The following is a 25,265-nucleotide window of genomic DNA, read 5'->3' on the forward strand; positions in this document are numbered from 1 at the left end:
TTCTAGTGGAGGAGGGGAAAATAAACAATGAGCAAGATAAATAAGTAAACTATAGTATATCAGCTGATTCAAGTGCTGTGGGGGAAAATGAGGGGTAGAGAGAGTCACAGGGTACAGTTTGTGATTTTAAATTGAATGGTGAGGGAAGCCTCACTGATAAGGCAAACTTCCAGCAAAGGCCTGATGAAGGTGAGGGTGGGAGGCTGTGGATTTCTGGGGCACAGCTTTTCAGGAAGCAGCTGGTACACAGGCCTAGAGGCCAGTGCATTTGTATTTGAGGGCCAAGCAGCAGGGTCAGTGTGCTGGAATGAAGTGAGAGTGGCCAGAATTAGGGAATGAGGTCTGAGAGATTATGAGAAAAGGAATCAGGTCATCCAGGGCCTTGGAGGCCACAGGAAGAACTGTGGTTTTTATCCTTATGAGACAGGAAGCCATTGTGCAGTTAGGAGCAGAAGAGTGACATGATCTGATTTACGTTCAAAGGATCACCCTGGCGACCCCTGCTGAGACCAGACTAGAAGGAGGCAAGAGCAGAGTAAGGAGACCAGCCAAGTGGCTGTAGCAGTTAACCAGATAGCAGCCTGGAATAAGCTAGTTGTGAGAAATGTTATATTTTGGAGCTTAGATCCAAGAGAATTTATTGATGGATTGAGTATAGGATGTGACTTGTAAAGGAGGAAACAAAGATGGCCCCAAAGTGTTTGGCCTGAGACCCTGTAGGAGTGGAATTGCCATTTGATCATAGGGCCACATAAATGAAGGCCTTCAGTCCAGCTAAACATTGTTTGCTCCTCTCTGGCCGATGTTTATGTGGGTCTAAGAAGTCTAATGAGGATTTCATCTGATATGCCTCATAAGTCTTTCCTTTGAAAAACCCAAATAACAGATATTTCAAAAAGCAAAGCAAAACAATGAAAAGATTTATTGAAATAGTATGACAATATATTCCTTACACAATGAAGAATGTGACAATTTTCATATTTTATGTGAAGTATTTTATTCTTGCCTAAACATGCCAAAGCAGGAAAGCAGAAACGAAGTAAAAGAAACATAAAACAAAACTTGATGTTACCTAATAACTTTCATGAGGCAACCATAACCTTTTTTTTTAAAAAATTTTTAAAATCAGGCTTCAGGACTATTGAATTTCAAAAACTTAAATGCTGTTGACCACACACAATCCTTATTCCCCACACATCCCACTGCTCTTAATTTCTCAAAAGAATGAAAGGCAAAATAGACAGTAAGCAAAAAATAAAGCATAATTCAAAAACACAGATTAAAGTAATTTTTTATCTCAAGATATACAAAGTAATTTTTTCTGACCATATGGGAAAGCAGTGAAACCAATTTTCTAGCTCTTTCTCTGTCTCTTACTCTCTCCCTCTGTGCTCTCTCCTTTCTGAATAATTTTTAATCAGTTTACTATTGTGTGTAATTGTACATAACCAGAAACACTGACTGTATTTTTGTCACATTTTGGAGCAATGTTCATGAGGAATTGTACAAATGTTGTCCAGCATATATCTCTTCACAAGACAGACAACCATAAACACATATATAAAACTGAGCCCAAAGTGAGGAAGGCAGCTTTCTGAGCCTAAGGCCATAGACCTCCACTTGGTGGGGCCCTGGAGCTGCCAGGAGGTTGCTGGTGGGCTTTAATTGGCCCTACAGTCTCCCCCAGCGCTGGTCCCTCCTCCAAATAAACCTACCCTCCATGGTGTGCTTTCAGCTACAAGTCAACCTCTCTACCCGGTCCTCAACCAAACCTCATGTCCCCAGTCAAACTGGCATTCCTAAGATCCTTGTTTATAGAGATTATGAAGATTCTACTGGCAAGTGACTCTTCACCAGGATGGTTGAGAAATGAGTATGATATAAATTAGAGTTAAGGTTTCTTTTTCACTTTGTTGCTAAAAATGATTATACCTGATTTTGAGAATAAGGATAAATTCTTCTAAGGCAATGTTAGAAAACAAAACAAAAGCAGAAAAGAAAACTTTAATGTATGTGTTAAATGAGGGAAATTGAATTGAGTGGGCACACTTTTGTATTTAGATGTTATTGTTGATAAACTTAATGTAGATATTAATCCAGAGATCATGAGAGGTTTTTTGTTTTTTCAAATACTGTTCTTATTTACATAGAATAGAATTTGAAAGAAAGTAATGGTTCATTAAGTAGGAGTATTACATAATGGAAAATGAATGTATGAAAAAGTATATTCATATAAAATAGAAATGCAATGGAAAATACTCATTCATCTAAAAATTCCGTTTATGTGAAAGTTGAAATGTCTATGTCAAGTTAACTGTCAAATAAAGAGTAAAAAAGGATTGCTCCAGGATTGCCTGTCTGTAATGCTATTTAAAAAAAATACTAATTCAACAACATTTTAAACAATGTCTTCTCTCCTTGATTCTTAAATTTTTATTTAGCTGACTTAGAAGGATTGGGATTGTTGTTAGAGACGTTACAATCAGAAATGAAGTTCTGTATTTCATGGAGCCCTTTGTTCTCTGCCTCTTCTTTAAATTCTAATGTCTTTGTGTGTGTGTGTGTGGGGGGGTTTGCTTAAATGTGTTTACAAATAAAATAAAGAGGAAGAAAGAATGATTAAACTCCAAAGTGTAACAGTGAACACTGCGTTAAGAAAACACAAAAATGACTTTCAATGAAATTCTTCAAACATGAGCCATTCCATTCACAGAGACCTTTTGATTCCACTATGCAGAGCATTTCAAGGACTTTCCACGCATCTCTCTTCACTTCTCTGACTTCTTCTGTCTAACATGGGCTGATAGATTTCAGCCACTACACAGTAACCAGTGTGAGGTGTTAGAGCTTCAATTTCAACCACTCTGTGGGTGCCTTCATATACCTTTTGCTCCTGTATACAAGCAGGAAAAATGAGATGATAAACGGTTTTTAGTAAGTCATTGACTTGCTCTATTTTTTTTATAAAATTATTAAGTTGTTTGTAACGACTGTAGTAGATGGGCTGTAGGTTTTCTTCCCAGACACACCCTCCTTCTCTGGGGTCCTAGATCACAGACTGATAAAGGGACAGGTCACATGGCTGTGAAGGTACCACATGACTTCTCCCTTAGTGATGCTGATGGATTGACCCCTTGGTCAGAGTCTCTTTTTCAAGAATTTAAACTGTGCAAGAGGGGAATGCAGTAGATTTGGAGACACCTGTAGACATGCAGCATGTGACCTCCAACAGAGTGAGGTTCTTTAAGACTTCCTTTCCCATTTCTCCTTCCCAGTCACTACAAATCCCAGTAGCACTTATTCCTTGCTTCTGGCTGTCCATAAGATTGATACCTCCTAATAAAACCCTTCCTCTCCCCTCCACTTTTCTATCTGAATCAGTTTGGATGGGTTTCTGGTTTTATACAGCCAAAGGAAACTTGTCTTAGATGGACCCCTCCCCCCAAAAAAGGAATATTCAATTAACCACCAAACCAAAATAAAGGCACCAGAGGATTATAATATCATAGCAAAATTGGCACAAATATATAATCCAAATGCCACTTTAAAATAAGGTGTGTAAAGTCCATAAAAATGAATATTGTGACAATCAAATGGAATTAAATATTGTTACTACCAATCTTGGCTATGCAGGGAAGATCAAATGGAGACCAGCTGAGTGGCTGAAAAGCTGCAAACACCCATATGCACACACGCAACTTCTGATGGTGATGCCAACCACTAATTGTTTATCAAGGAGGGTGAAAGTGAGAAGGAACTAAAAAAAGATAAGGGAAAATAAGAGGAGCTAGAGTAGCAAAAGACAGGACATATTTTATGGCTAAAGTGTTGCTTAAACAAAAGAAAAAATAGCAAACTTATCTATTCATCTGAACTTACCATTTCTAGTGAATTGTTAATTATAAATACTCGGTATACTAGCTCATAGTAACTTTCCACTGATACATCTTTTCCTTTTTCATCTCTATGTGGTAAGTTGGGAGCATGGAGAATCACCAGCAAAGATCCATTAACTCGGGTTATATTCATGACTGGAGGATCTATTTTTGCTGGAGAAAGAATAGGAAATTTTGATGAATGATTAAAAAAATGGAGAATTTCACATGGACACATTATGCATAATAACAAATCATTATTAAATTCAGATACCTGGCAAAAATCATTATGGAGAGACACTGCTGACACCTAAAATATAAATATCTTGAGAATTTTCTTTGAAGTTGATGTTTTATTTGCAAAGACTGTTACATTCTGAATCAGCTTTAAGTTGACATTTATCAATCATTTCCATAGCTTGCAGTGATTGTTTTGGAAAATGAAGTACAAAATGTTATTTGGGCTAAGATCTTAGAGTAAGGCAAATATTTTGTAGGTCCTTAAAAATGTAAAATTTCAAAGCAGCCTTAGAATCATTTGAAGACTTGTTGCTATAAAATTATTTCAACAGGATTATGTTATACACCATGGAATAGCACAAGAGTGATCGAGAGAGAATTTTTGTTTCTTGCATTTTGGTATCAATACCCAGATGATTGTTAACTAGGAAAGAAAACTAAATAAATTAATAGTCACTGTAATTTCCACCAGATTAACTATAGTAATTCTAGATAAATTTAGTTCTTTAATGGATTTTGTTGTTGTTTTCCTGTTTGGCATTCATGATATATTTTCAATTTGTAGATTTCTGTCTTTCATAATTCTTGAAAATTAGCCATGATTGATCAGTGGAGAGAGAGAGAGAGAGAGGTGCTTTTCTTCTGGAATTTCAGTTCTACATCTGTTAGCATCTCTTATTTGATTTTCCATGTCTTAATTTCTTTTTTATTTTTCTATCTTTTTTCTCAGCAGAGGATTCTGAATGGTTTCTTCAGAGGTGTCTTCCAGTCCACCAATTTACTATTTAGTCATATCTAAACTGATTTTTAACCCCCAAAATCAATTTTTTAACTTCAATTATTATAATTTTTTCATTTCAATGAGCTCTATTTGAGTCTTTTTCAATCTATCTGGTTTTAATAATATTCTGTCCTTTGACTATGTTTTCATTCCCTCTCTTATTTCTTTAAACTTTTTTCTTTTACTGTCTGCTTCCAATATTACAAATTCTCAAAGTGCTGGTCTGGCCAGTGCTTGTTTCTGCCAACCTTGCTTGTATTGATCTGCTTCTTTGTTTTTGTATCGTGAGCACATGTTTAAAGTTGACACTTCCTTTTTTGTTGCTTTAGTGTGAATTTTAAAATCTCAAATAAACTTTTTTCTCAACCTATAAGATAGATACAGACAAATGAATCACGAGCATATGACTCAACAAATCTTTACAAATAAACACTCCTCTATAGCTACTACCCAAAACAAGAAACCAGATATTTCTTATTCTGGGTGGTAGCAGAAGCACCCCACAAACAGGAGACACCCCAGAAACCTCCTTTATGTTTCCTCCAATTACTTAACCCCAGAGGGTAACCGTAATTGTCCTGAGTTCTACCGCCATATACATTAGTTTTTGGAATCATACAATATACACTTTGTGTCTGGCTTGTTTCACTCTTTAACTTTAGCTATTCTGGTAAGTGTGCAGTACCAATTTATCATGTTTCTAAGTTGCATTTCCCTGATGACTAATGAAGTTTCACATGTTTGTTGGCCATTTGGTTATCCCTTTTTGCGAAGAGCCTGTTCAAATCTTTTGTGTATTTTTTAATTGGTTGTCTTTTTATTATTAGTTTGTAAGGGGTCTTTGTACATTCTGGGCATAATCTTTTGTCAAAAACATGTATATAAATATCTTCTCTCTGTGGCTCACGTTTTCATCATTCTAATGTATATTTTGATACACAGAGGTTCATAATTTTAGTGTAGTCTAATTTACCAGTCATTTTCTCCATCATTAGTACTTTTGGAAGTCTGCTTAGCCCCAAATCACGAAAATCTTCTCCCATGTTATTTTATAGAATGGAAGCCAGCAAGCATCCTCTGTAAAGGGTCAGACAATGCATATTTTAGGCTTTGTGGGCCATATATGGCTCTGTGGTAGTTGCTTGACTTTACTGCTGTAGAGTGAAAGCAGTCACAGACAAAATGTAAACAAATGGGTGTGACTATAATCGGATACAATTTTGTTTCCACAGGTTCAATTTGGCCTGCAGTCTGTCATTGCTAAGTTTTATTGTTTTCATCGAGCCAGACTTGATTTTGTAAATGGGTGATGTAGGGGACCGAGACTTCTTGTTTTCCCAATGGACCCAGTCTCATGTATTAAAAAGACCATAGTCACACCACTGAACTGCATCATGGACATAGACCACATGACCTCATCTGTGTGGTGCAGCTTCTGAATTTGGGTTTAAGTATTTGGATTTGCAAGGCATCCCATGGCATCATCACGCTGGCACAACCTCAAGCTGGTGTTTTCTGAAACATGAGAGTTGTGTATATTTGAATCTCAAACCTTTCTGAATTTAGGAAACACTTGATTCCTAACAGAATCAAGACTGAAACATACACATTTCTTTGTTTCCTCCCTTGCCTGGAAGGGCTTTTCCTGGTCTGCTGTTTCATGGAAAGTGCAGCCCCTTGAGGGTAGAAGATTTTATGGCCGGAAACTCCCCACTTTGTGCTGGCTTATGACACTGTCTTCTGCCCCAGGAGTGGCTGTTTCCTCCCACGGTCTAGTTACTAAATTGGGCAAAGGCCCTTGTGGCAGTGGGACTTCACTGCTTCTCCTGTGGTTTCCAGCTACCTTGTTTTCACTCCTGGAGATTTCCTTTACCTTCGTTCATGTTCCTCTATAGAGTTAAGAGAATGTATTATATTTTATCCAGAATTTCTCAGCATTTTAGAAGAGGAGGATTCCCACTCCACCACCACCCAGCTATTTGATTTGGAACCAAAAATTATTAATTCACTTTTCAACTAGGTTGGAAATTTTGCCTAATTGCTTGAAGAAGGAATTCCCCGTTGTTTACATTTTAATCCTGCAAAGTGGTTGATGTTTCACCCTGTATATGGTTTTCATGCTCCAAATTCTGGTGACCATTGACCTCTTACCTATCACTTGCAAGGAGAGAAGAATGAGTCACTGTTCAGTTTTGTAGGCTAGTATGATGTAAAATTAATTTTCTCCTAGATTAAAAAAAACATATTTTTAACATTCTTTTTATATTTAGCACCCACAAAAACAGAAAGAAACAAAAACCCAGTTTTTCTTTTGTGTGACTCAGAGTTTAGACTTCCTTTAATTGGTAGAAATTAGTTGAAGATAAATACTGTCAAGATCAAACATCATTTGTATTTTTTCACTAAAATATTTATGTTTAAAATGACTAATATTTGTCCCTTCTTGCCCAAGTTATGACTGTTAAAGAATTTTTTTTAATCATATGCATACAGAACTTTTCCTCTGAATTTATCAATTCATTATCTTAGATTTGGGTTGTCTAATGTGTTATTTAACCCTAAATACAGGTGAAGCACATATTTCAAGCATTGGCCCAGGAATACCAGGGAGCCTGGCTCCGGACTTCACAGGGACTCCTGATCTGTGATCTATGATGACGGACTTTGTGACTCAGTGACCATTCTTGGCCCATTCACTGGATTGTGATTATGTTACAATGACCAATTTAAGACAACATGAGCTCACAGCACCGTTTTCCTAATTGACTGCTCTCTTCTTGAAGTATTCTCTTCCTGTGGCATTCACCAATAAAGCAGTCCTCTGATTTCCTCCTATCTCTTTGGCTGTTTTGTCTCAGTCTCTTTTTAAGATTTATCTTCCCTACTCAAGCATTGTACTATATGCAAATTACATACAAATTTGTGTCTCTAATAGACCCTTGGATCTATACAGATATTTTTCTTGGGTGTCTGGAAAGCATCTTAAACTCAACATATTCAGAATTAAACTCATGATCTCAATTACCCTTCACCCTGTCCAACTGGTCTTTTTCCATTGAACTTCATCAAAAACATCTCAGTGATTCATCTGGTTATGCCAACCACAAACTTAGACGTCATCTTCAACATGTCTTTCTCCCTTGACCCTATAGCCAACCCATCACCAAGTCCTGCTAATTTTTCCTACCAAAATGTTCCTCCAACAATAGATTTTCTATAGCCCTTTTCATCACCCCAATTCAAGCCAAATCCCACCTCCCGTGGACTGTTACAGGGATCTACCTCACCTGTATCTAATTTGTATTTTTCTGATATATACCCTTAAATATAGCCAAAATGATATTTTCAATGCACAAATCTGATCACATGGCCCCTGATTAAATTTACATTTTTCTGGAGGAAGTCATAACTCCTTAACAGAAAATTCCCATTCATGGTGCTCCAGTCCCACTTCATTTTGTGCCCCCCACCCCCCGCCTGCTCTTCTTCACCAAATGAGTTGTCTTTTAGTCTCTTGTATTTGCCATGACCCCCACAGGGTCTTTGCCAATGCTGTTCCCTTTGCCTGGAATGCTCTATTCTGCCCTCTTTGCAGAATTAACCCCTACTCATCTTTAGGTATCACCTCAAGTATCATTTCTCCAGAGACGCCTTTCCTGACCTCCCTGATTGGGTCCCTCCTCGACCTGGCTTTCATAGTACTGCATGGCTCTTCTGTACCACCTGTTGTCGGCATCATTTTATGTTTGTTTGTGTGATTATTTTATTAATGTCTATCTTCCTTATTAAACAGAAAGCTCTATGAAGAAAGAGACTTTGCTTCTGCTATGCTTATTATTTTCTTCCCAAGACCTAGTATAACACCAGATAGTAAGTGCTTACAAATACTTGCTGAAGGAATAAAGAGGCAAGGCGATTATTTAGCCTGAAGTTAGCCCATTCCATTAGAAAATCAAGCCTATTCTAAAACTCCACAACTATTTTAATCCAAGAAATTCTGGGGTTAGATAATTCTGAAATCTTATGAAGCCTCAAATCCTGCTTTTAACTTAAGAGAAAAATTTTAAAAATCTTGCTTTGTCTCTAGATAGACACCAGAAACCAGAAATTCCTAACCAAAATAACTTCCTGCTGCCCAGAAACAGGTCTCAAGTGAGTCAAGATGTCCAGCTGGCTCATTAGGCCTGTATCACAGATTCTAGGAACATACTGTCCTAATGCCTTAGAAACATGTTTTTTAAAACATGTTCTTCAAAAAGCCTCAGGAGCTGTGTAGCAGGAAAGGGCAAAGCTGGAGGGTGAAGGAACAGCCGAGTAGGCAGGGCTCCTCACTACTGCCTCACCAAGTACAATTTGAATTCTTTTATGCCCTGGGCTTCCTATTCTTCTAGCTAAGAGTTACTGGAATAGTCTTTTCTAGTTCTTTTTTTTTTTTTTTTTTCCTTACTGGGGATAGCTGCATAGAAAGAACATAAGAGCTTCTTAACTCAACACTATCTCAATTTAAATAGAATTGAGCCAGTCTTACCTCATGTCAGCCAATGCTAATCCTGCCAACTAGCCTAATGGATCCCACTTGAGGATTTTTTTGAAAAAAAAAAAAAATTCATGAGATACACTTCATATCCACCAGGACTGCTATAAGCAAAAAGTCAGATAGTGTTGCTGAGGATGTGGAGAAATAGAAACCCTCATACACTGCTGATGGGAATGTAAAATGGTGCCACTGCTTTAGTCTGACAGTTCCTCAAGTAATTAAACAGAGAGTTACAGTGTGATCCAGCGATTCCACTCCTAGGTATATACCCAAGAGAAATAAAAACACATCTATATGAAACTTGTCCATGAATGTTTACAGGAGCACTAGTCATAGTAGTCAAAAGGTGGAAACAATGCAAATGTCCATCAACTGAGTAATGGATAAACATAGTGCAGTATACCCATGTCCTGCAATATTATTCAGCCACAAAAAAGAATGAAGCACTGACATGTGCTACAACATGGACAAACCTTGAAAACATTATCCTAAATGAAAGAAGTCAATCACAAAAGATCACATATTATATGATTCCATTCACATGAAGTATCAAGATGAGGGAACTCTACAGAGACAGAAGGTAGATTAGTGGTTATCTAGGGCTGAGAGGCTGAAGGAGGGAGGGAACAGAGGGTGATAGCCAAAGAGTGTGTAGTTTCTTTCTGAGGTGACAAAAATGTCCTAAAATTGACTATAGGTGATGGTTGTACATATCTGTGAATATACTAAAAATTATTGACTTGTATATATTATAGGAGTAATTGTAAGGGGTATGAATTATATCTCAGTAACATTCTTTTAAAAAAATCTGGATGGAGGCAGTGAGAGCCTATTTCCCTGGTGTCCCGTACTTGCTCAACAGGCTCAGAATAAAGTGGTTATGTGAAAGGAGTGGAAGCCGTACAGACTTGACAACATGGACTTCTGCTTGCCAAGACTGGACCAACACTGCAGTGTGTCCAATTTCCCAGTAAAAAGGACTGGTGCTGAACCCCCAGTGAAGTTCATTTTATTTAGCATATTTTTTTTGATCCCTTCCAATAGGAAGGGGACAAGAGACACTGGAATAGATACTTTTCTGATTTTGCATTTGTTTTTCCTGCTTCAGTGCTTTTATCAGCAGTCCCCATGATCACCCCTCACCATAGATATAGCAAATGCCTTGTTCATGAACATAGTACTCCACGATATATTGCTTATGAAAGAAAATCTAGGTCAACATGGAAGAAGTGGTCTCATATCCACAGGACTATTTGGCCTTACCATATACCCCATCACTCAGAACCCCTTGACTTGATAGGAAGGTAGAGTGGATAATTGAAAACTCAGTGTGAGAGACAATATTTTGAGAGGTGAAATTTGAATTGGTATATTCTCTAACCTTTTATCAAATGTATGGTGCTATTTCTTCCATAGATGGAATTCATGGTCTAGGATACAAGAAGTGGAGGCAGGAGGGGCAATTCTCACTATTAAACACAGTGAACCACTCATCAAATGGTTTGTTCCCCATACACTTGATTCTTAATTCTTCTGGGTTATAACAACAGTGGTTTTCAAGAATAGGAAGTTGAGGCAGCCTCCGGACAGTCTGGAGCTCCTTATACCATTTAACCAACAAGGAGAAAATGAGGCCCTTGTGTCATCTAGGGTGACTGGTTCTGATTCTCAAAGGGAAATAGAGTTGTTATATATACAACAGGGTCAAGTATGCTTGGCATCCTCTGGGGTTCCCCTTAGAACTCCTATATTCAGTGATAAAAACTAATATAAGACTATGTTATGCTAATACAGGAAAGATCAAAAAGACTCAAACTCCTTGAGAATGTACGGTTGAGGTGCTGAGTGAAAAGAAAGCAAATGTTGAGTTAATAATGAGGAAAAAAATTATAAATATTAACTATAGCTTCATGATGAGTTGCAGTAGTGAAGACTGTAATAAATACCTGTATTTTCTACTTGGTTTTGTTTTGCATATCTTTGTACATATACATTAAACACTTTCTTTTTTTCCCGTAACTTTTGTCTACTATTTTCTATAAGGTCTATTGGTAATGGTTTCTTTCATAATTTGAACCATAGGTTATAATAAAATATATTATTTTGAGATTATGAATAAACTAGAAGAAGAATATACATCATTGAGAAATGAATACAAGAAAGCACTCTGGTTCTTCCCTTTTGGAGAGGTAATTAAAAGTCTTAATTTCTTCAACAAAAAATCCTTCTAATGTGTATTTTCAGGAACTTGACTCTCATGCTCAGGAAGGGCAATATGACTCCTTTTCTGCTATCTAAAGAGACTTCTTTTTTCTAGGAGGCAACATCTCAGCAGTGGGATAGCGTGTCAGCTCTGCAGTTGGATGCAACCAAATGTGAACGCTGACTTGGAGGAATACAAGCTGTGAGACCTGGGTTGCTATTGAAGGCTTGTGATTTCCTGGGCTGTGAAAGGGGAATAGTAAGAGCCATTTGCTAGAGTCGTTCTGAGAGTTAGATCTAATGAGATGGTGGAGTGGACCTCAGCAAAAAAGAGGGCCAGGAAGCTAGCCATGCTCTGTGAGGGCTATTTTAAGTCAGGGAGAGCAAATGCTAAGAAAGTCCACAGAACTCACTTTCCCACCAGGGAGTGAACCGCTGTGTCATGGTCCAGCCTGAGTGGATCCCAGCCAAGGTTGTCCTCACTCTCCCGTAATAAGGTTCCCATATCTCTGACGTTTCATCGGTTAGGTCACAAAAGAACTCTCGAATACCCCAACAGTCCTCTTTATTTTTCCATTGTCTCTGTCCATACCTATAGAAAGGAAAAGACAAAGCTCTGAGTTCCTTTATTTCACTGAAGGAGTCTTCAATTTTTTCAGTCTATCGATTTTTTAGACTGGTTGCAATCTGTCCTTCAATATCAGTACCACGGTGAAAGTTGACAGCTACTCTTAAGTATGTTTTTAAAAATTTTCCTTTTTGTTAATTAAAATGTTATCTTGATGAAAGATAAACTCAAGTCTGATAACTTCTCTATTTCTAGCATAAGGATTTGGGGTTTTTTAGTACTTAGTGAAGGTTTTCTTCTGACGTCTGTACCAACTTCCATTTTTTTGAGTATGAGCTCTCCACATCCTTAATGTCCCTGAGGTTTCAACTGCTTATGGTTTTCTTCACTTCTCATCAGCTAGTTGTTGAGTCATGTGGCTGATTCTGAGAAGTTGCTACCACTTTTCATCTCAGGTGATGCTTGCCCAACAAGTAAGGTCGGTCTCCTTTTTGACAAACAGGGTTGGGGGGAAGGGGCGTTGTAGTGAGGGTTATATAAGGAGTTTGCAGCTAGAGGCTGGGAGAAAGGGAGGAGTGCCCACGAAGCAAAGGTAATGAGGCAAAGAGCCAGCTAGGCTGATTCAGCTGAAGACTGTGGGGTGATGCAACAGCCAAAGGGAAGATGTATACTTCCCCTCCTTACCGGTTACAAATCAGAGAGAAAAACAGTAAGATGGTGGTGGGCACAGAGCAGGAATTAGAGGCTGGGAGGAAAGCTTCCAAAATACTTGTTGAAGGACTTGAAATATAACTTTCTTGACACATAGTGAGGAATATTGTTTGTGCCTGTACTCTGGGAGCTCTATGATGACAGCAGTTTCATTATATCAGAAGACATCATAACATACCTGGAGCACAATTTAATGTTTTTTTATTGATGAGATACTGTCTTTGCTAGCTGAATTTAGCTGTGATGAATGGCTTCTCTTTTAATGTAATACCTCATTTTTTGTCCTATGCCAAATGGCACGGATATTAACAGTAGACCCACGAGAACTGGGTAGACCCAAAGTGAAAGATTTCAAAAACATAAATCTGCATTGTGCTGTTGAAACTACCATATAGGTAAGAATAGATCCAGGTATTCTGAATTTTATACAAGTTTGGGAGCCCTATTTAAGAAAAAGAATTAAAACTATGAAATTCTTCCAGGGGACCCCAAAGTTTAATCTTCATTACTTTCATGGATAAAATAACTTCTAATCCACTTTTTATGTTGGATCATAAGTAGGCCCACTTTGGACATATTTATGCTGTGTAAGGGAGAGGAAGAAAAAGATCACTGATCTCTACTTCTCATGAGCAGGAAGCATCTCCAACGATGCACGTATCTATTTTTAGAGTGGAGAAATCTTTATTATAAAGATTTGTAAAGTTTACAGTTGCTACACAAAATATATTGAGAAAAGCAGCAGCAGTTAAAGACTGAGAAACTTCTGGAGACAGTCCTTATGAAGTTAGGGAGAGGTTGATTAATGGAAAAATCTGACCTTGGACGTACCCTGTGCTGGAGAGACACGAATGAATTTATGGCATAAAAATGGCTATTTTGTTCCATAGCTGCATCTGAGTTTCTGAATTTCTAACTAGAAAAACCATAAAAGCTAAATTGTAATATCTCCTGTCTCATGTTCAGCCAGCATCTCAAACTATGTAAGAGAAGGAACAGCCTCAACTCTCCCCCTGTGTCCCCACGCCCGCCCCCACCGAAATATATGGGATGTAAGGGCAGGAAAATCTGCCATTTGTAAATTAGAAGTTTCTGTTTCCAAGCCTTGATCCAGGAAAGGAGTAGATTATATCTGAGTTTTGGCAATGATCCACCAGAACTAGCCTGAGGACCACACGAGAGGAACGTGCAGCGGCACGTTCCAAGTTGCGTTCGTACTTACAGGAAACATCCATTTTTGGAAGGAGTTTTCCAAATAGTAATCCCACTCTAAAAAAAATAATCTTTAAATTTCAAATGTAGTTTACACACTCACATTCACGTATTCAGCAACTTCTTTTTTAACTATTAATAGTACATCAATTTAATTGAGTACCTATTATGTGCAAACAAATTGCTTCTAACATTCACTACACGAATACATATTTAGAGTCTACTGTGTGTCAGGCTCTGCTGTGAAGCCAAAGGCTGAGCCTGTAAGGTCTCAGTGCTGGGTCTCCAAGGGATAACGTTGTCTCCCCCAAAGGAGTGTACATCATCATGCATTTTGTGTCACATTTAGGGCAGACAAGACACTCCTGCCCCGACCTCTGCTTCTTCTCAACCCTTCTGAAACTGAGAAAAAAAGCTCAGATCCTAACCCTTCACTGCATTTTAGAAGCTGTAATCTCAGTGGCCATCTCCACCAGCCGGAGCCAGCTCAGATTACTTACATTTTATACTGCACAAAATAGATACCGCTGTTGCCGGTACAAGCCCGCCCAGGCTGCCAGTGCAAAATGTTGTGAAAATTTCGGGACTGAAAATGTACTCGCTGAGGCTTCAGAGACTCATGGGCTGACTGAGTTTCTAAAATAATAAGAAAAGGAACAACACTAAGCATTGTAGGAGCGCCATTGTTATAAGCAGTCGTTTTCAATGTGATGCCTGCATCAGGATTCCCTGAAGTGGCTGCTCTTAAGTGCAGATGGTGAGAGCGGAGCCCAGAAGTCAACATTTTGAATCCTCAGTGTGATGATTTTGACGCATGCTAAAGTTTGCGAACAGTTGTGTTCCAGACTATAAAAAGGCTGAGTGATAAACTCCCACCCCATTCCCAAGCTGGAGAGGAAGAAATAGGAGTGAAAAGATATTGTCCTGGGTCCCTTCCCTGGTGATGATGGAGTGTGATGCCTGGGATGAAAGGCCCAGGCCTGGCCGCTTGCCCACCTTCCTGCATGACCCCTACTCTGGGGCCAGCTGTCGTCTGGGATCAATTCTGCCTCCAGGACCTCAGCCTGGGACTCGGTCCTCTTATCTCTGGTTCTTGCTACAGCTCTGTGTCCTGCCTCATTGCCCTCTACCATTCTCAGCTGACCTGGCTTTATTCCACCCCTGAGGGGCTGCTCTCACCTGCCTGCATCCCTGCTCCAGGTACCTGGTGTATGGCTCAAGGGGACTGGTCCAGGCTGTGGATGGAAACTGCCCAAGGCCCTACCGTGGGGCCTCATGTGCCTGAGAAGAGTCTCAACAGGAGACATGCTTGGAAGGGAGATAAATTCACACTGGTATAGCTGGTGATTTCTTGCTCAATTCATGTGACATGGAGGCCAGTCTCATCTGCATTTAGTCCATTGGACGCAAGAGACCTTTGACAGAATTTCATTCTAGAGTCTGAAGGAAACCAGAATATGTTACCCCCAAATATGCCTCTTTGACATAAAAATGATTTTGAGCTGAAGGCAATTAAGCAGCAACAAAGGTGGGAAAAGCTCTCTCAACCTCCCCTCTTTTCTGCCTAAAGGCAGGACATAAATTCTCCTTTTACTGGAGACAGTCTCTTGCCAGCCCAGAGAAGACACTAGAAGGATCTGCAAATAAAACTTATTTCATTAGTTTCCTCCCACAGATTTACTTTCCTAATAGACTGCCACCCTTGGAAGCCAAAGATTGCTTTCCTTTGTCCTGTCTTGTTCCTATGGTTGTGTCGTTCTCTGTTGAAGATGCCACATGAGCCAGAGTTCTAAGCTGTTATTCTGAGTTTCTCTTTGTTTAAGTTCCCCCAGTGTTGTGCACTGCACGCCTTAATAAACTGTTTCCTTGTTAATCTGAATTTTTGTTAGAGTCCCAGTTGATCTTTTTTATTGAATAAATTGGACATGTAACATTGTGTAAGTTAAACAAACAAAAAAATCCACCACAGTCCCAGCTGAAAACCTAAAATGGGCAGAAGTAAAGCTTTGCCTCCCTGGCAGGTCTGAAATTTCTGCTAAGGGAAAGGCAGGTGGCCAGAAGGAGGAGTCAGGAAGCACATCCTCTGTCTTTTCCCTGATGTCATTTTCTGCCAGCCGACCCCTGGCTTCTCCAGAGTGGCCTCGTTTCTCCTGCTCCGCCATGCTAGGGGTGATCCCCTCCCAGATCTCGGCATTGGCCTTTCCTTTTTCCTATAACTCTCTTCCCTGGATTTCCACATGCCTCATTTCTTCACCTTCTCAAGTCTTTGCTCAAATATCGTTAAAATGGAAGCAAGTACTCCTAAGCCCATGACCTCAGCTCTGAACATTCAAGATTTGTTATTTTCTAATGAAACGGGCTATTTTTTTAGGTATTTGTTTTTAACCAACCAATAGTAACCAATAGTAGAAAGCACAATAGTATTAATCAGTAGTGTTAATACTGTTATTTTGTTTTTGTCTGTTTTAACTTTTACTTTTTGGGACTTCCTTCAGTTCATCAAGTGGTGATGTGTACTTGGAAAGAATCTATTGCCACCACTGGTTTTGCTCATCGCAATCACTACCCAGTTAATCATACTTAGTCCGTAAAACTCCAGAGGCTTTCAGGAGATGACAGATTTCCTGAAGACCCTGCCTAGACTTGATCTGCTGTCCTGAAGATAGGTGGTTCAATGACCTTTATCTCATCTGTCTTCAGATTTCTTCCCTCATTTTGGTAACCCCACTGTAACCACCATCAAAGAAAATAGCAGATCACTCTGGATGGGACACGGGGGATTTTATGAGCATGAGCTCACTGAATCCACCCAACTTTTCTAGGAAAAAGGGACTCTTGCGGTCTTCCTCTTACAGACCAGAACCCAAGCCTTGGAGAGGTGAAAGCGCTGGTGCAGCAGCAGCGAAGCTGATTTCACGCCCAGGCACTCTGCCTCCAGAGTCTGAGTCTCCCCTACCACAGCAAACAGAGAGGACAGCCTTGGGACAGAGGAGCCAGTGGAGGCAGCAAAGCAATGAGAGGCTGAAGATACTTCTCCTCCTCCCCCTCCTCCGCCTGACTGGCGTTCATTAATCACGGAACACGTACAAACATGAAATACACATCAGGCACTGAACTCAAAGCTTTACATCTTCTTTCACTCTCACAACCACCAAATAAGGTAAGTATTTTTATTAGTGCATCTTAAAGATGGGGAAATGGAGGCTTAAAGAAGTTGTGTATCTTGCCCAAGGTGACAAGTCTAGTAGGATGCAGAGCCAAGGTCATTTTGGTAGCACCATATCCTGCTAACTAAGCCCTTGGTATTAACAAAGACCAAAGACATGGTCTTCTCAAATCCACGCATTTCTGGGAAATGGAGGCTTGAACTGTTCTGTTATCAGTCACTGGGCAACTGGATAGTCTTGGGAAAGTTATTTGAGCCATTTACACTGAGAGGTGCCCATCTGTTAACTGCGGGTCTTGATGGCCTTGCTCAGAGGTATCCTGGGGTGATTAGATGCTCTCTGCTCTTGGACAGCTCTCCATGAACACCAGTAGCAAATTCTCACATGGTGTTTATGGTCTCTGTTCTGTGGTAGGCATAGCTCTAAGCACTTGGCATGTATGAACTCATTTAATCCTCACAGTGACCTATAATCCCCATTCTACAGATGAAGCAATCGAGGCACATGTGGTTAAGCCAACTGCCCATGTTTTTTCTAGATAAAAAGATGGCAGAGTTGAAATCCAGACTCAGAGTCTGGCTGAGGAAGCTATACTGGTAGCCACTATGCTATCTCATCCCTTGAAAGAAAAGAAATGCTAAGGAGACAGTGTTCGTTCATCCTGTGTGTAGTTTCTTGCACCCTTTTCTTGCATTAGAGTGCCTCCCCCTTAGGAGCTACGCATTAAGTCCGCATGGAGTTACTCAGGCTGCAGAGAGAAACTGACCCCACGTCTGTTCTGATTATTTCCTGACAGCAGAAAGCTGAAATTTTTACAAAGCTCAGAAAAGCACCATTACCATTTCTTTTTTTCTTTTTCTTTCTTTTTTTTTTAACTGGAGTACAGTCAATTACAATGTGTCAACCTCTGGTGTACACACAATGTCCCAGTCATGCATACCATTTCCAACAGTCCCCTTGAGCGTACTCAGATGACAAAGCTGAGAGCAAGTAAAAAGAAACGAAGCACTTACCTACCATCCCTGTCAGGGGGAAGCTGAGGAGGAAGCCTAGAAAGCAGTGTTTAGGCGTCATGGCTGCGAGTGTGACTGGTCGGGACACCAGCGTTCCCCTCAGTGAGCGGACAGCTCTGGATAGAAGAGGAAACTAGAATCCTCCCACCGAACATCCCCTTTTTGTTTGAACCATGGTCCTTGAAGCAAATCCAATTTCATTTTATTCATAGATTTGACTGTCTTATTGTTTGGGTGGAATAAGGACCAAGAATCACTTCAAAAACCATTTGCCATTAGGTCACTTTGATGTGGAGGCTTGTTTTGGTTGAGAACTTTGTTAGGTGAGAAGAAAGGAAAACACTGAGGACTGGCAGACTGGAAGGCAGGGTAGGGCCAGGGATTGTGCAACGTGCTCGCAGGTGAGTGAGTGAACCAACCTGTGAGGCCTTCAAGGAATTTGGCCCCGGGAGGCGGGGCGGGGTGGGGCCTGCCAGGGACAGGCCTTGGCTGACAGGGTGATTTTAATTGATGGGCTTGGTGACTGCAGCTCCCAGGGCCCCAGGCAGGGCTTCAAGCAGGTGGGTCGGGTCTCTGGTTAATTCTTCCTTTCTCTCCTTCTTGGAAGCTTCCTGAGTAACCTCCCTGGCATTCACTGCACACTCTCAGCAGCCCTGCCCCTCCGCGGCCCCGGCCTTCTCCGCGGCCCCGGCCTTCTCCGCGGCCCCCGGCCTTCTCCGCGGCCCCCGCCTTCTCCGCGGCCCCGCCCCGCCGCAGACACTGCATTCCTCGCAGCCTCTCCCCTCGCTGTCTTCCTCCACCTTCCCAATCCACGGGGCCCTGGGCCCCACTCAGCTAATGCCTCTGCCTTTTACACGCCCACCCTCAGCTTCCAGCAATCTGATAAAGCTTTTGAGCCCATCAAACCAAGTAATTCCTTAAAAGGATGAAGGCGGAGAAAAATCATTTTGAACGACATCAAATCTTATTCATATCTTCTTGGAAATCTAATCGAACTAGGTCATCTGTTCTTTGCCCATGATTCACTACATCAGTTTTCTTACCAACATTTTTTAACCGCATGTTTTTAGAGGCACTAAAATTATACATAAAAGCACAAGAAAGTCATAAAAAAGATACTTTTAAAAGAGGATTTTTGGGTCAAAAGAAGAAATATATTCTGATTTCTTTTTCTTCTTGGGTAACTGCTTTCACATTCTTGGTAGAATCGCCCCTTTTAGTAAGAAATTGTGATGGTTGTTGAGCAGTACCCATTCATTCATTCAGTAACATATTTGTTGCCCTGCCATGTGCCAGACATTGTTCTCTGCAGCAAGGATACAAGCAGCAAATAAAATAGACATTGCCCTACCTTCCTGAAGCCGACTTCTACAGAGGGAAGTAGGTACCCTGCTGGAGCAGGATGCAGGGGTTTGTGGAGCTAACACGTTTTTCAACACCTCCGCGCTGGATCAGGCTTCTGAATCTAAACTCCTTATTTCCTCCAGGTGAACTTTCCATTGCTTCTCAGCTGACTTAGGCTTTTAAAGAAGAAATATGCAGCCTATCTTAGGTTCTCTTTGCACCATCTGGGTGCCCCCTGTCGCCTAGCCTTCTCAGCATCATATAGTATCACTTATATGTGAAATCTAAAAAAAATTACACAAATGAACTCATTTACAAAACAGAAACAGACTCACAGACATAGAAAACAAACTTTAGTTACCAAAGAGGAAAGGCAGGGAGGGATAAATTAGGAGTTTCAGATCAGCAGATACAAACTACTGTATATGAAATAGATAAACAACAAGGACCTACTGTGTAGCACAGGGAACTATGTTCAATGTCTTATAATAACCTAAAGTGAAAAAGAATATATATATATGTATAATTGACTCTAACACACCAGAAACTAGCACAACATTGTAGATCAGCTGTACTTCAATTTAAAAAAAACCAAACCCTAAAAAAAGTTACAATGCCTTGTTCTTCACTTATAATATTCATTCTGTAAAGAGATAGAATGATGTCAGAGAAGATTCAGCCAGTCATTCCTTTGTTTATTCAGTCAAGCAAATCTTCACTAAGCATGTGCTGTGTGCCAGATGCTGGGCTAGGTGTGCGGGAGTGCCAGTCCTCGGGGCCAACAACATCTTCAGCCAGGTCTTGGTAATGAAGGACTACATGTTCCTCGTTCTCTTAAGAAAAGTGTTTCAAAACTGGTATTCTGGATGACTTCAGTGGGGTTTATCCAAGGGGGTCAGATGGACTGGGTTTCTGCTCCATACCCTTTCCTTCATTCTATGATTGAGTTAGCAGCAAGATATCTTTTAAAGTTCCGTCACAGATTATAACTTGGACACCACTCTTCTCCTCCTCAGACCTACGGAGAATCACATATCTGTAGTACCCACAACCAGGGAAACTATTTGTTCTCTCTTATCAGCTGGGCCCTCAATAACTCTACTGAGTAATACTTGTGACCTTTGAGCACTTCCGCGTTCTGGAAATAATTGCTATGCGTTATAAAATAGCTTGTGGACTTGAATTCAGGAAAAAAAAAAGGAACTTCATTGTTCAAGTACTGGCAATAAGAACAATGACCAATCTGACCAAGTTTAATCTTGATTAATTTTTGGACTATGTACACTAATAACATTATTTAAAAATCTCTATTCATAGGACTTGGGGCTTCATTAAATAATGTTTTCTGCCCTTCACTCATATTGTCCTGAATAAAAGATGCTATTGATTTTTCTTTGACTGTTCTTGATTTGGTCTTTTACTGACCTCAAAAACTCTGTTGGGCGTAACCAATCTTCACGCCCAACCACTAGCACATGCCTGTACATTGCTCTGACTCTGGAAAGATTTTCATGGCATAACTAGAGTCCAGCTGGTTGTCACTCCCTCCACTGCACCTACTTGGGTCCTTGCCACCATCATCTCTTGCCTGGGTTGTGGCCACAGCCTCATTTTCCTGCCTCTGCCTCTGTCCTCTCTGACAGGCCGAGTGTCCCTTTTAGATCAGAGCCTTTGCTCAGAATCCTCCAATGTCTTCCCATTTCTCCCACATAAAAGTCAAAATTCTTATAGTCACCTACGAGGCACTATATAAACTGGCTCTATTCCTCTAAATTCCTCTATTCCATCTCCTAACTTTCTTCCTGACCCGAAGTGCTCCAGCCCTGATGGCCTTCTTGCTGTTTTCTGGAACACACTGTGCACATCCCACACTGGAACCTTTTATTAACTGTCTGTTCTTGAATGCTCTTCCTGGGACATCCAGGCTCATTCCCTCATGACTCAGCTGGGATATTATCTTATCAGTGAATCCCTTCATGGCTACCCAATGTGGCAGCTTTTAGCCCCACCCTTTTATCTGCTTAATTTTTCTCCATCACACTTATTACTTGATGGACTCTGTTTTAATTCATTCTTGTTGTCTACCTCCCCAACTAGAATATAAGTTCCATGAGATCAGGCACATTGTATGTTTTGTTCACTGCTTCCCTTAGGAAGGATGCCCAGCATAGGGTAAGCACATAATGCTTATTAAATGAATCGGTGAAAAGAAATGTGATAGTAGCAGTCAGCATGAATTTGCAAGACTCAAGTTAAAAGAACAGGAAGACTCTTCTCTTTTTTTTATGGTCGGGGGTTGGGAGTCCTGGTGGGAGAGGGCTGAGATTCTCTGATCTCTGAGGTCACTGTGGTTCAGACACAGGCAACACTGCCCTTTACCGCATCGTGTGGCGCTGTTGCCAACCCTTCAGTTGGACAAATTAATCTGTGTGACCTGGGAATTACCTGCTCCTTGAAGGTTAGAGAGATTTCCCTGAGAAATAATCTGGATGCTCTTCTGGGCGGCACATGGGGGTACATAGGCGTGGCGTTTCTTTGGCCATTTCCTAATAATTCTAATTCTTCTATGATCATTAGTCTTAGATTTTTTTATCTCTTCTAGGTTCAGTTTCTATAAATCATATTTTCTTTAGAAGAGTGTCCACTTCATGCTTTTACGTTTATTTGCAGAGGGTTGAACAAATTATTCCTTTATGATGAACAAATTTCCCATTTCTCTGGTATCTCTTTTATAATTTCCTATTTTGTGTAGTGATATTTTGTCCCTTGTTTTCTTATTTTAGTTAAGTTATCTATTATTTATCTTTAAAATTTTTTTCGAGGAAACAGATTTTGTGATTAGTTACATGTTCTACTTTTTAAAACATTTTCATATCTCAGTCATACCTCCTTTTATCGTTTAAATTTATTTCTTCTGTCTTTTTTCTATTTAATTTGTTATTTTTTTTAAGAAAAACTCCTTGCATCAGGTATTTATTTCATTTGTTTTATTATTTATTTTATATCAGTACAAGTATTTACACGAGAAATTTACTCTGAAATGTCTCCCATAGGTTCTCCCCTTGGCTCTTAAATGTGATTTTTTTCCTTAAACATTTCTGCAATTTAGATTACTTTTTCTGATCCAAGGGTTTTTAAAGAGAGAACTAAAAACAAACTTTCCAAGTGGAAAAGCTTTTAAATTTCAATTCTCTTTGTTGTTTTTTCATGATTCCCAGGGAAGAAAAAGATGCTGATTTTAGCAACCATGTGCAATTTGGAAATCCCCTGTCTTATTGCTTTGCTTTCTGGGAGTTGAAGGGCAGAGAAGATTAGTATTAATTTATTATTCCTGAGCAAAGAGAAAACATGGCCAGACAGTCAACAAGATATACACTGAGCTTCTAAATAAAATTTTGAAATCCTCATGAACCTCACAGTAAGGGAAGTGCCTTTTGCATTTTAATGACTTTACATACTATTTTATTATAGCACTATAAGTAATCACCATATCTTATTACAGTGTATTTCTAGCTCCACCTAAGGCTATTTCCGGAGGTAGCTGCGAGTTGTCAAAGTTAAAGAATAACATGTATTTGAAGACAAGTGGAAGGTTTAGTGTTCCTTTTTTATAGGAAGCCAGAGATGTCAGACCACAGTGGGGAAAGCCTGGACTTTGGAGTTAGGTGAAACCTAAGTTCGATTCCCTCAAAATACACTTCTCAGAACTTCATCCATTTGTAGTGGGGTCCCCATTCTGGTACTCAAAGACTTATAGGATGTCTTTTTTTTTTTTTTTAAATCCTCCCTCCCTAGAATGCCCAGACAAACCCAGAGCACTGACTAACTTCATTTGATTTCTTGTGGTCTCTGAACACATTAAACATCCCATGTTCCCCAAAATAGGCTCTCCAGCTTCATCCTGCAGAGGGCGCCTGCCTCCTCTTCCAGCCTGTGTCTTTCCCTCAGCCAAACAGACACCAGCAGAGGTTCCTGCCTAAGGTCATGCTGGATTCCTGGCTCCCATATCCCAGCTCTTGGTGGACTCCTTAGCTTTTGAGCTGTACCCTGCCTCCACTCCACAGCTGCAAAAGGTACCAGCCCTGCCATCCTCAGTGTTTCATGTGCATTCTGAGTTCCTGCTATATTGTATTCTTAAGATACACCTCTTTGATTTCTAGTTTACCTAAAGAACAGTTTTTACCTTTCCTGTGACCCAGTTTCCTCCCTTGGAAAAAAATGTATAATACTTGCCTCACCAGGTGGCTCTGAGGGTCAGTAAGAGAAATCTGGCTAACGTCTGGTTATAGCAGAAGCTTGATAAACTTTAGTCTCTCCTGCAGGCTTGATGAGTTGATAGCTGTCATGGTGTTTCCCATTCAAGCAGGAATCCTGCTGTGTGGAAAGAGGATCCCTAAGGATAGAGGGTGAGTCATATCTGGTTTGGCGCTCTCCCTGCAGGAAAACAATGTGGGTAAATGATGGAAATGAACAGTTTACTGATCTTGGCACACTTTCACAGAACGTGGCAATTGGTACTCAATAAAAAGAAGAGCTGGGTGTCTTTTGGCTTACCTTCCTCTATCTGCTTAATCCCTCCCCTTTTTCCTTTAGTTTGTAACTATTTCTAAAATAGTTCTACTTTTCTAGTCTCTTAACACAGGTTAAGTGTCCCAGAAAACATTCTCTATTCAAAGGTCTCTCTGCCACCGAATGTGTGAATAAAGACCAGCAGACAGCTGAGGATTTACTGGAGGAAGTATGGGAGGCCAAATCCCCATTCCATCGCCCCCCGGGTAAGTCACTTAATCTGACTAGTCACGATTTCCTCATCTTAAATGGGTACAGCAATTCCTCCTGACAGGCAGTTTTAAAGATGAGATGAAACGGGGTATTTTGGAAACAGTTGATTGTATTTTTTGTTTGTTTGTTCATTCATTCCCGATTGGTATCTCTAGTAGAAAGTGACCAAAAGAGTCCAAGCTGTAGCACGTAGCAGCATAGAAGGGGGAAATGTAGAGCAAGTACAGTAAAATACAATAAAAAAGACAAACAGCCTAGAAAGAAATGGACAAGGGACGTTAGTCAAGTCGCAAAAGAAGTACGAAACATCTAATGATATAAAATATGCTCAACTTGACTAATTATTAAAGAAATGCATGTAAAAGCATTATTTTATCTGTAAGACTGGGAGAGAGGAAAAAGATTATCAGTTAGAATTAGATAGCATAAACAAACAGGTACTCCGTTCACATTGGCAGTAATGCCTAATACAGTCCTTATGAAGAGCAGTAACTATTACCTTATCCTTGGCTATATCCATTATTTTCGTATTTCTGCTTTTGCCCAGTCTCATGTGTGCATTTTTCATGTCTTCAGGATTTACTTTTCATAATTTTCCCACAATAGCGATTAGACTCTGTGAAGAACACATATTTTTATGGAATGTTATGTGCATTCCTATAGGTTAAAAAAAGCAATTCATAAGACACTATTCCCAGTAAGTGAGCATACTAGTACTGTTTTCCCACTAATTAAACTAGCTCCTCATTTTAATTTGCACTTTTAAATGAAAAATATTTTTTCCATGGTTTGTTAATTTGCTCGTGTAGTTTGCACTTAACTGTTTTTTTTTT

The 25,265-nt window shown here is 39.9% G+C and overlaps 1 protein-coding gene across 1 annotated transcript; it reads right to left on the reverse strand.

The window, feature by feature from the left end:
• Positions 1-944: 944 nt before the first annotated feature.
• On the reverse strand, positions 945-19,263 carry IL22RA2 (interleukin 22 receptor subunit alpha 2). Its single transcript, XM_006188542.3, has 5 exons — positions 18,307-19,263; positions 14,627-14,762; positions 12,049-12,227; positions 3,880-4,049; positions 945-2,893 (listed from the first exon to the last, which is right to left on the reverse strand). Exons 1-5 carry the CDS (start codon positions 18,365-18,367, stop codon positions 2,744-2,746), a joined length of 696 nt encoding a protein of 231 aa, XP_006188604.1. The 5' UTR covers positions 18,368-19,263; the 3' UTR covers positions 945-2,743.
• Between the last annotated feature and the right edge of the window lie 6,002 nt (positions 19,264-25,265).

This window comes from Camelus ferus, chromosome 8 (genome assembly GCF_009834535.1).
Source record: "Camelus ferus isolate YT-003-E chromosome 8, BCGSAC_Cfer_1.0, whole genome shotgun sequence".
NCBI classification, from domain to species: Eukaryota; Metazoa; Chordata; class Mammalia; order Artiodactyla; family Camelidae; genus Camelus; species Camelus ferus.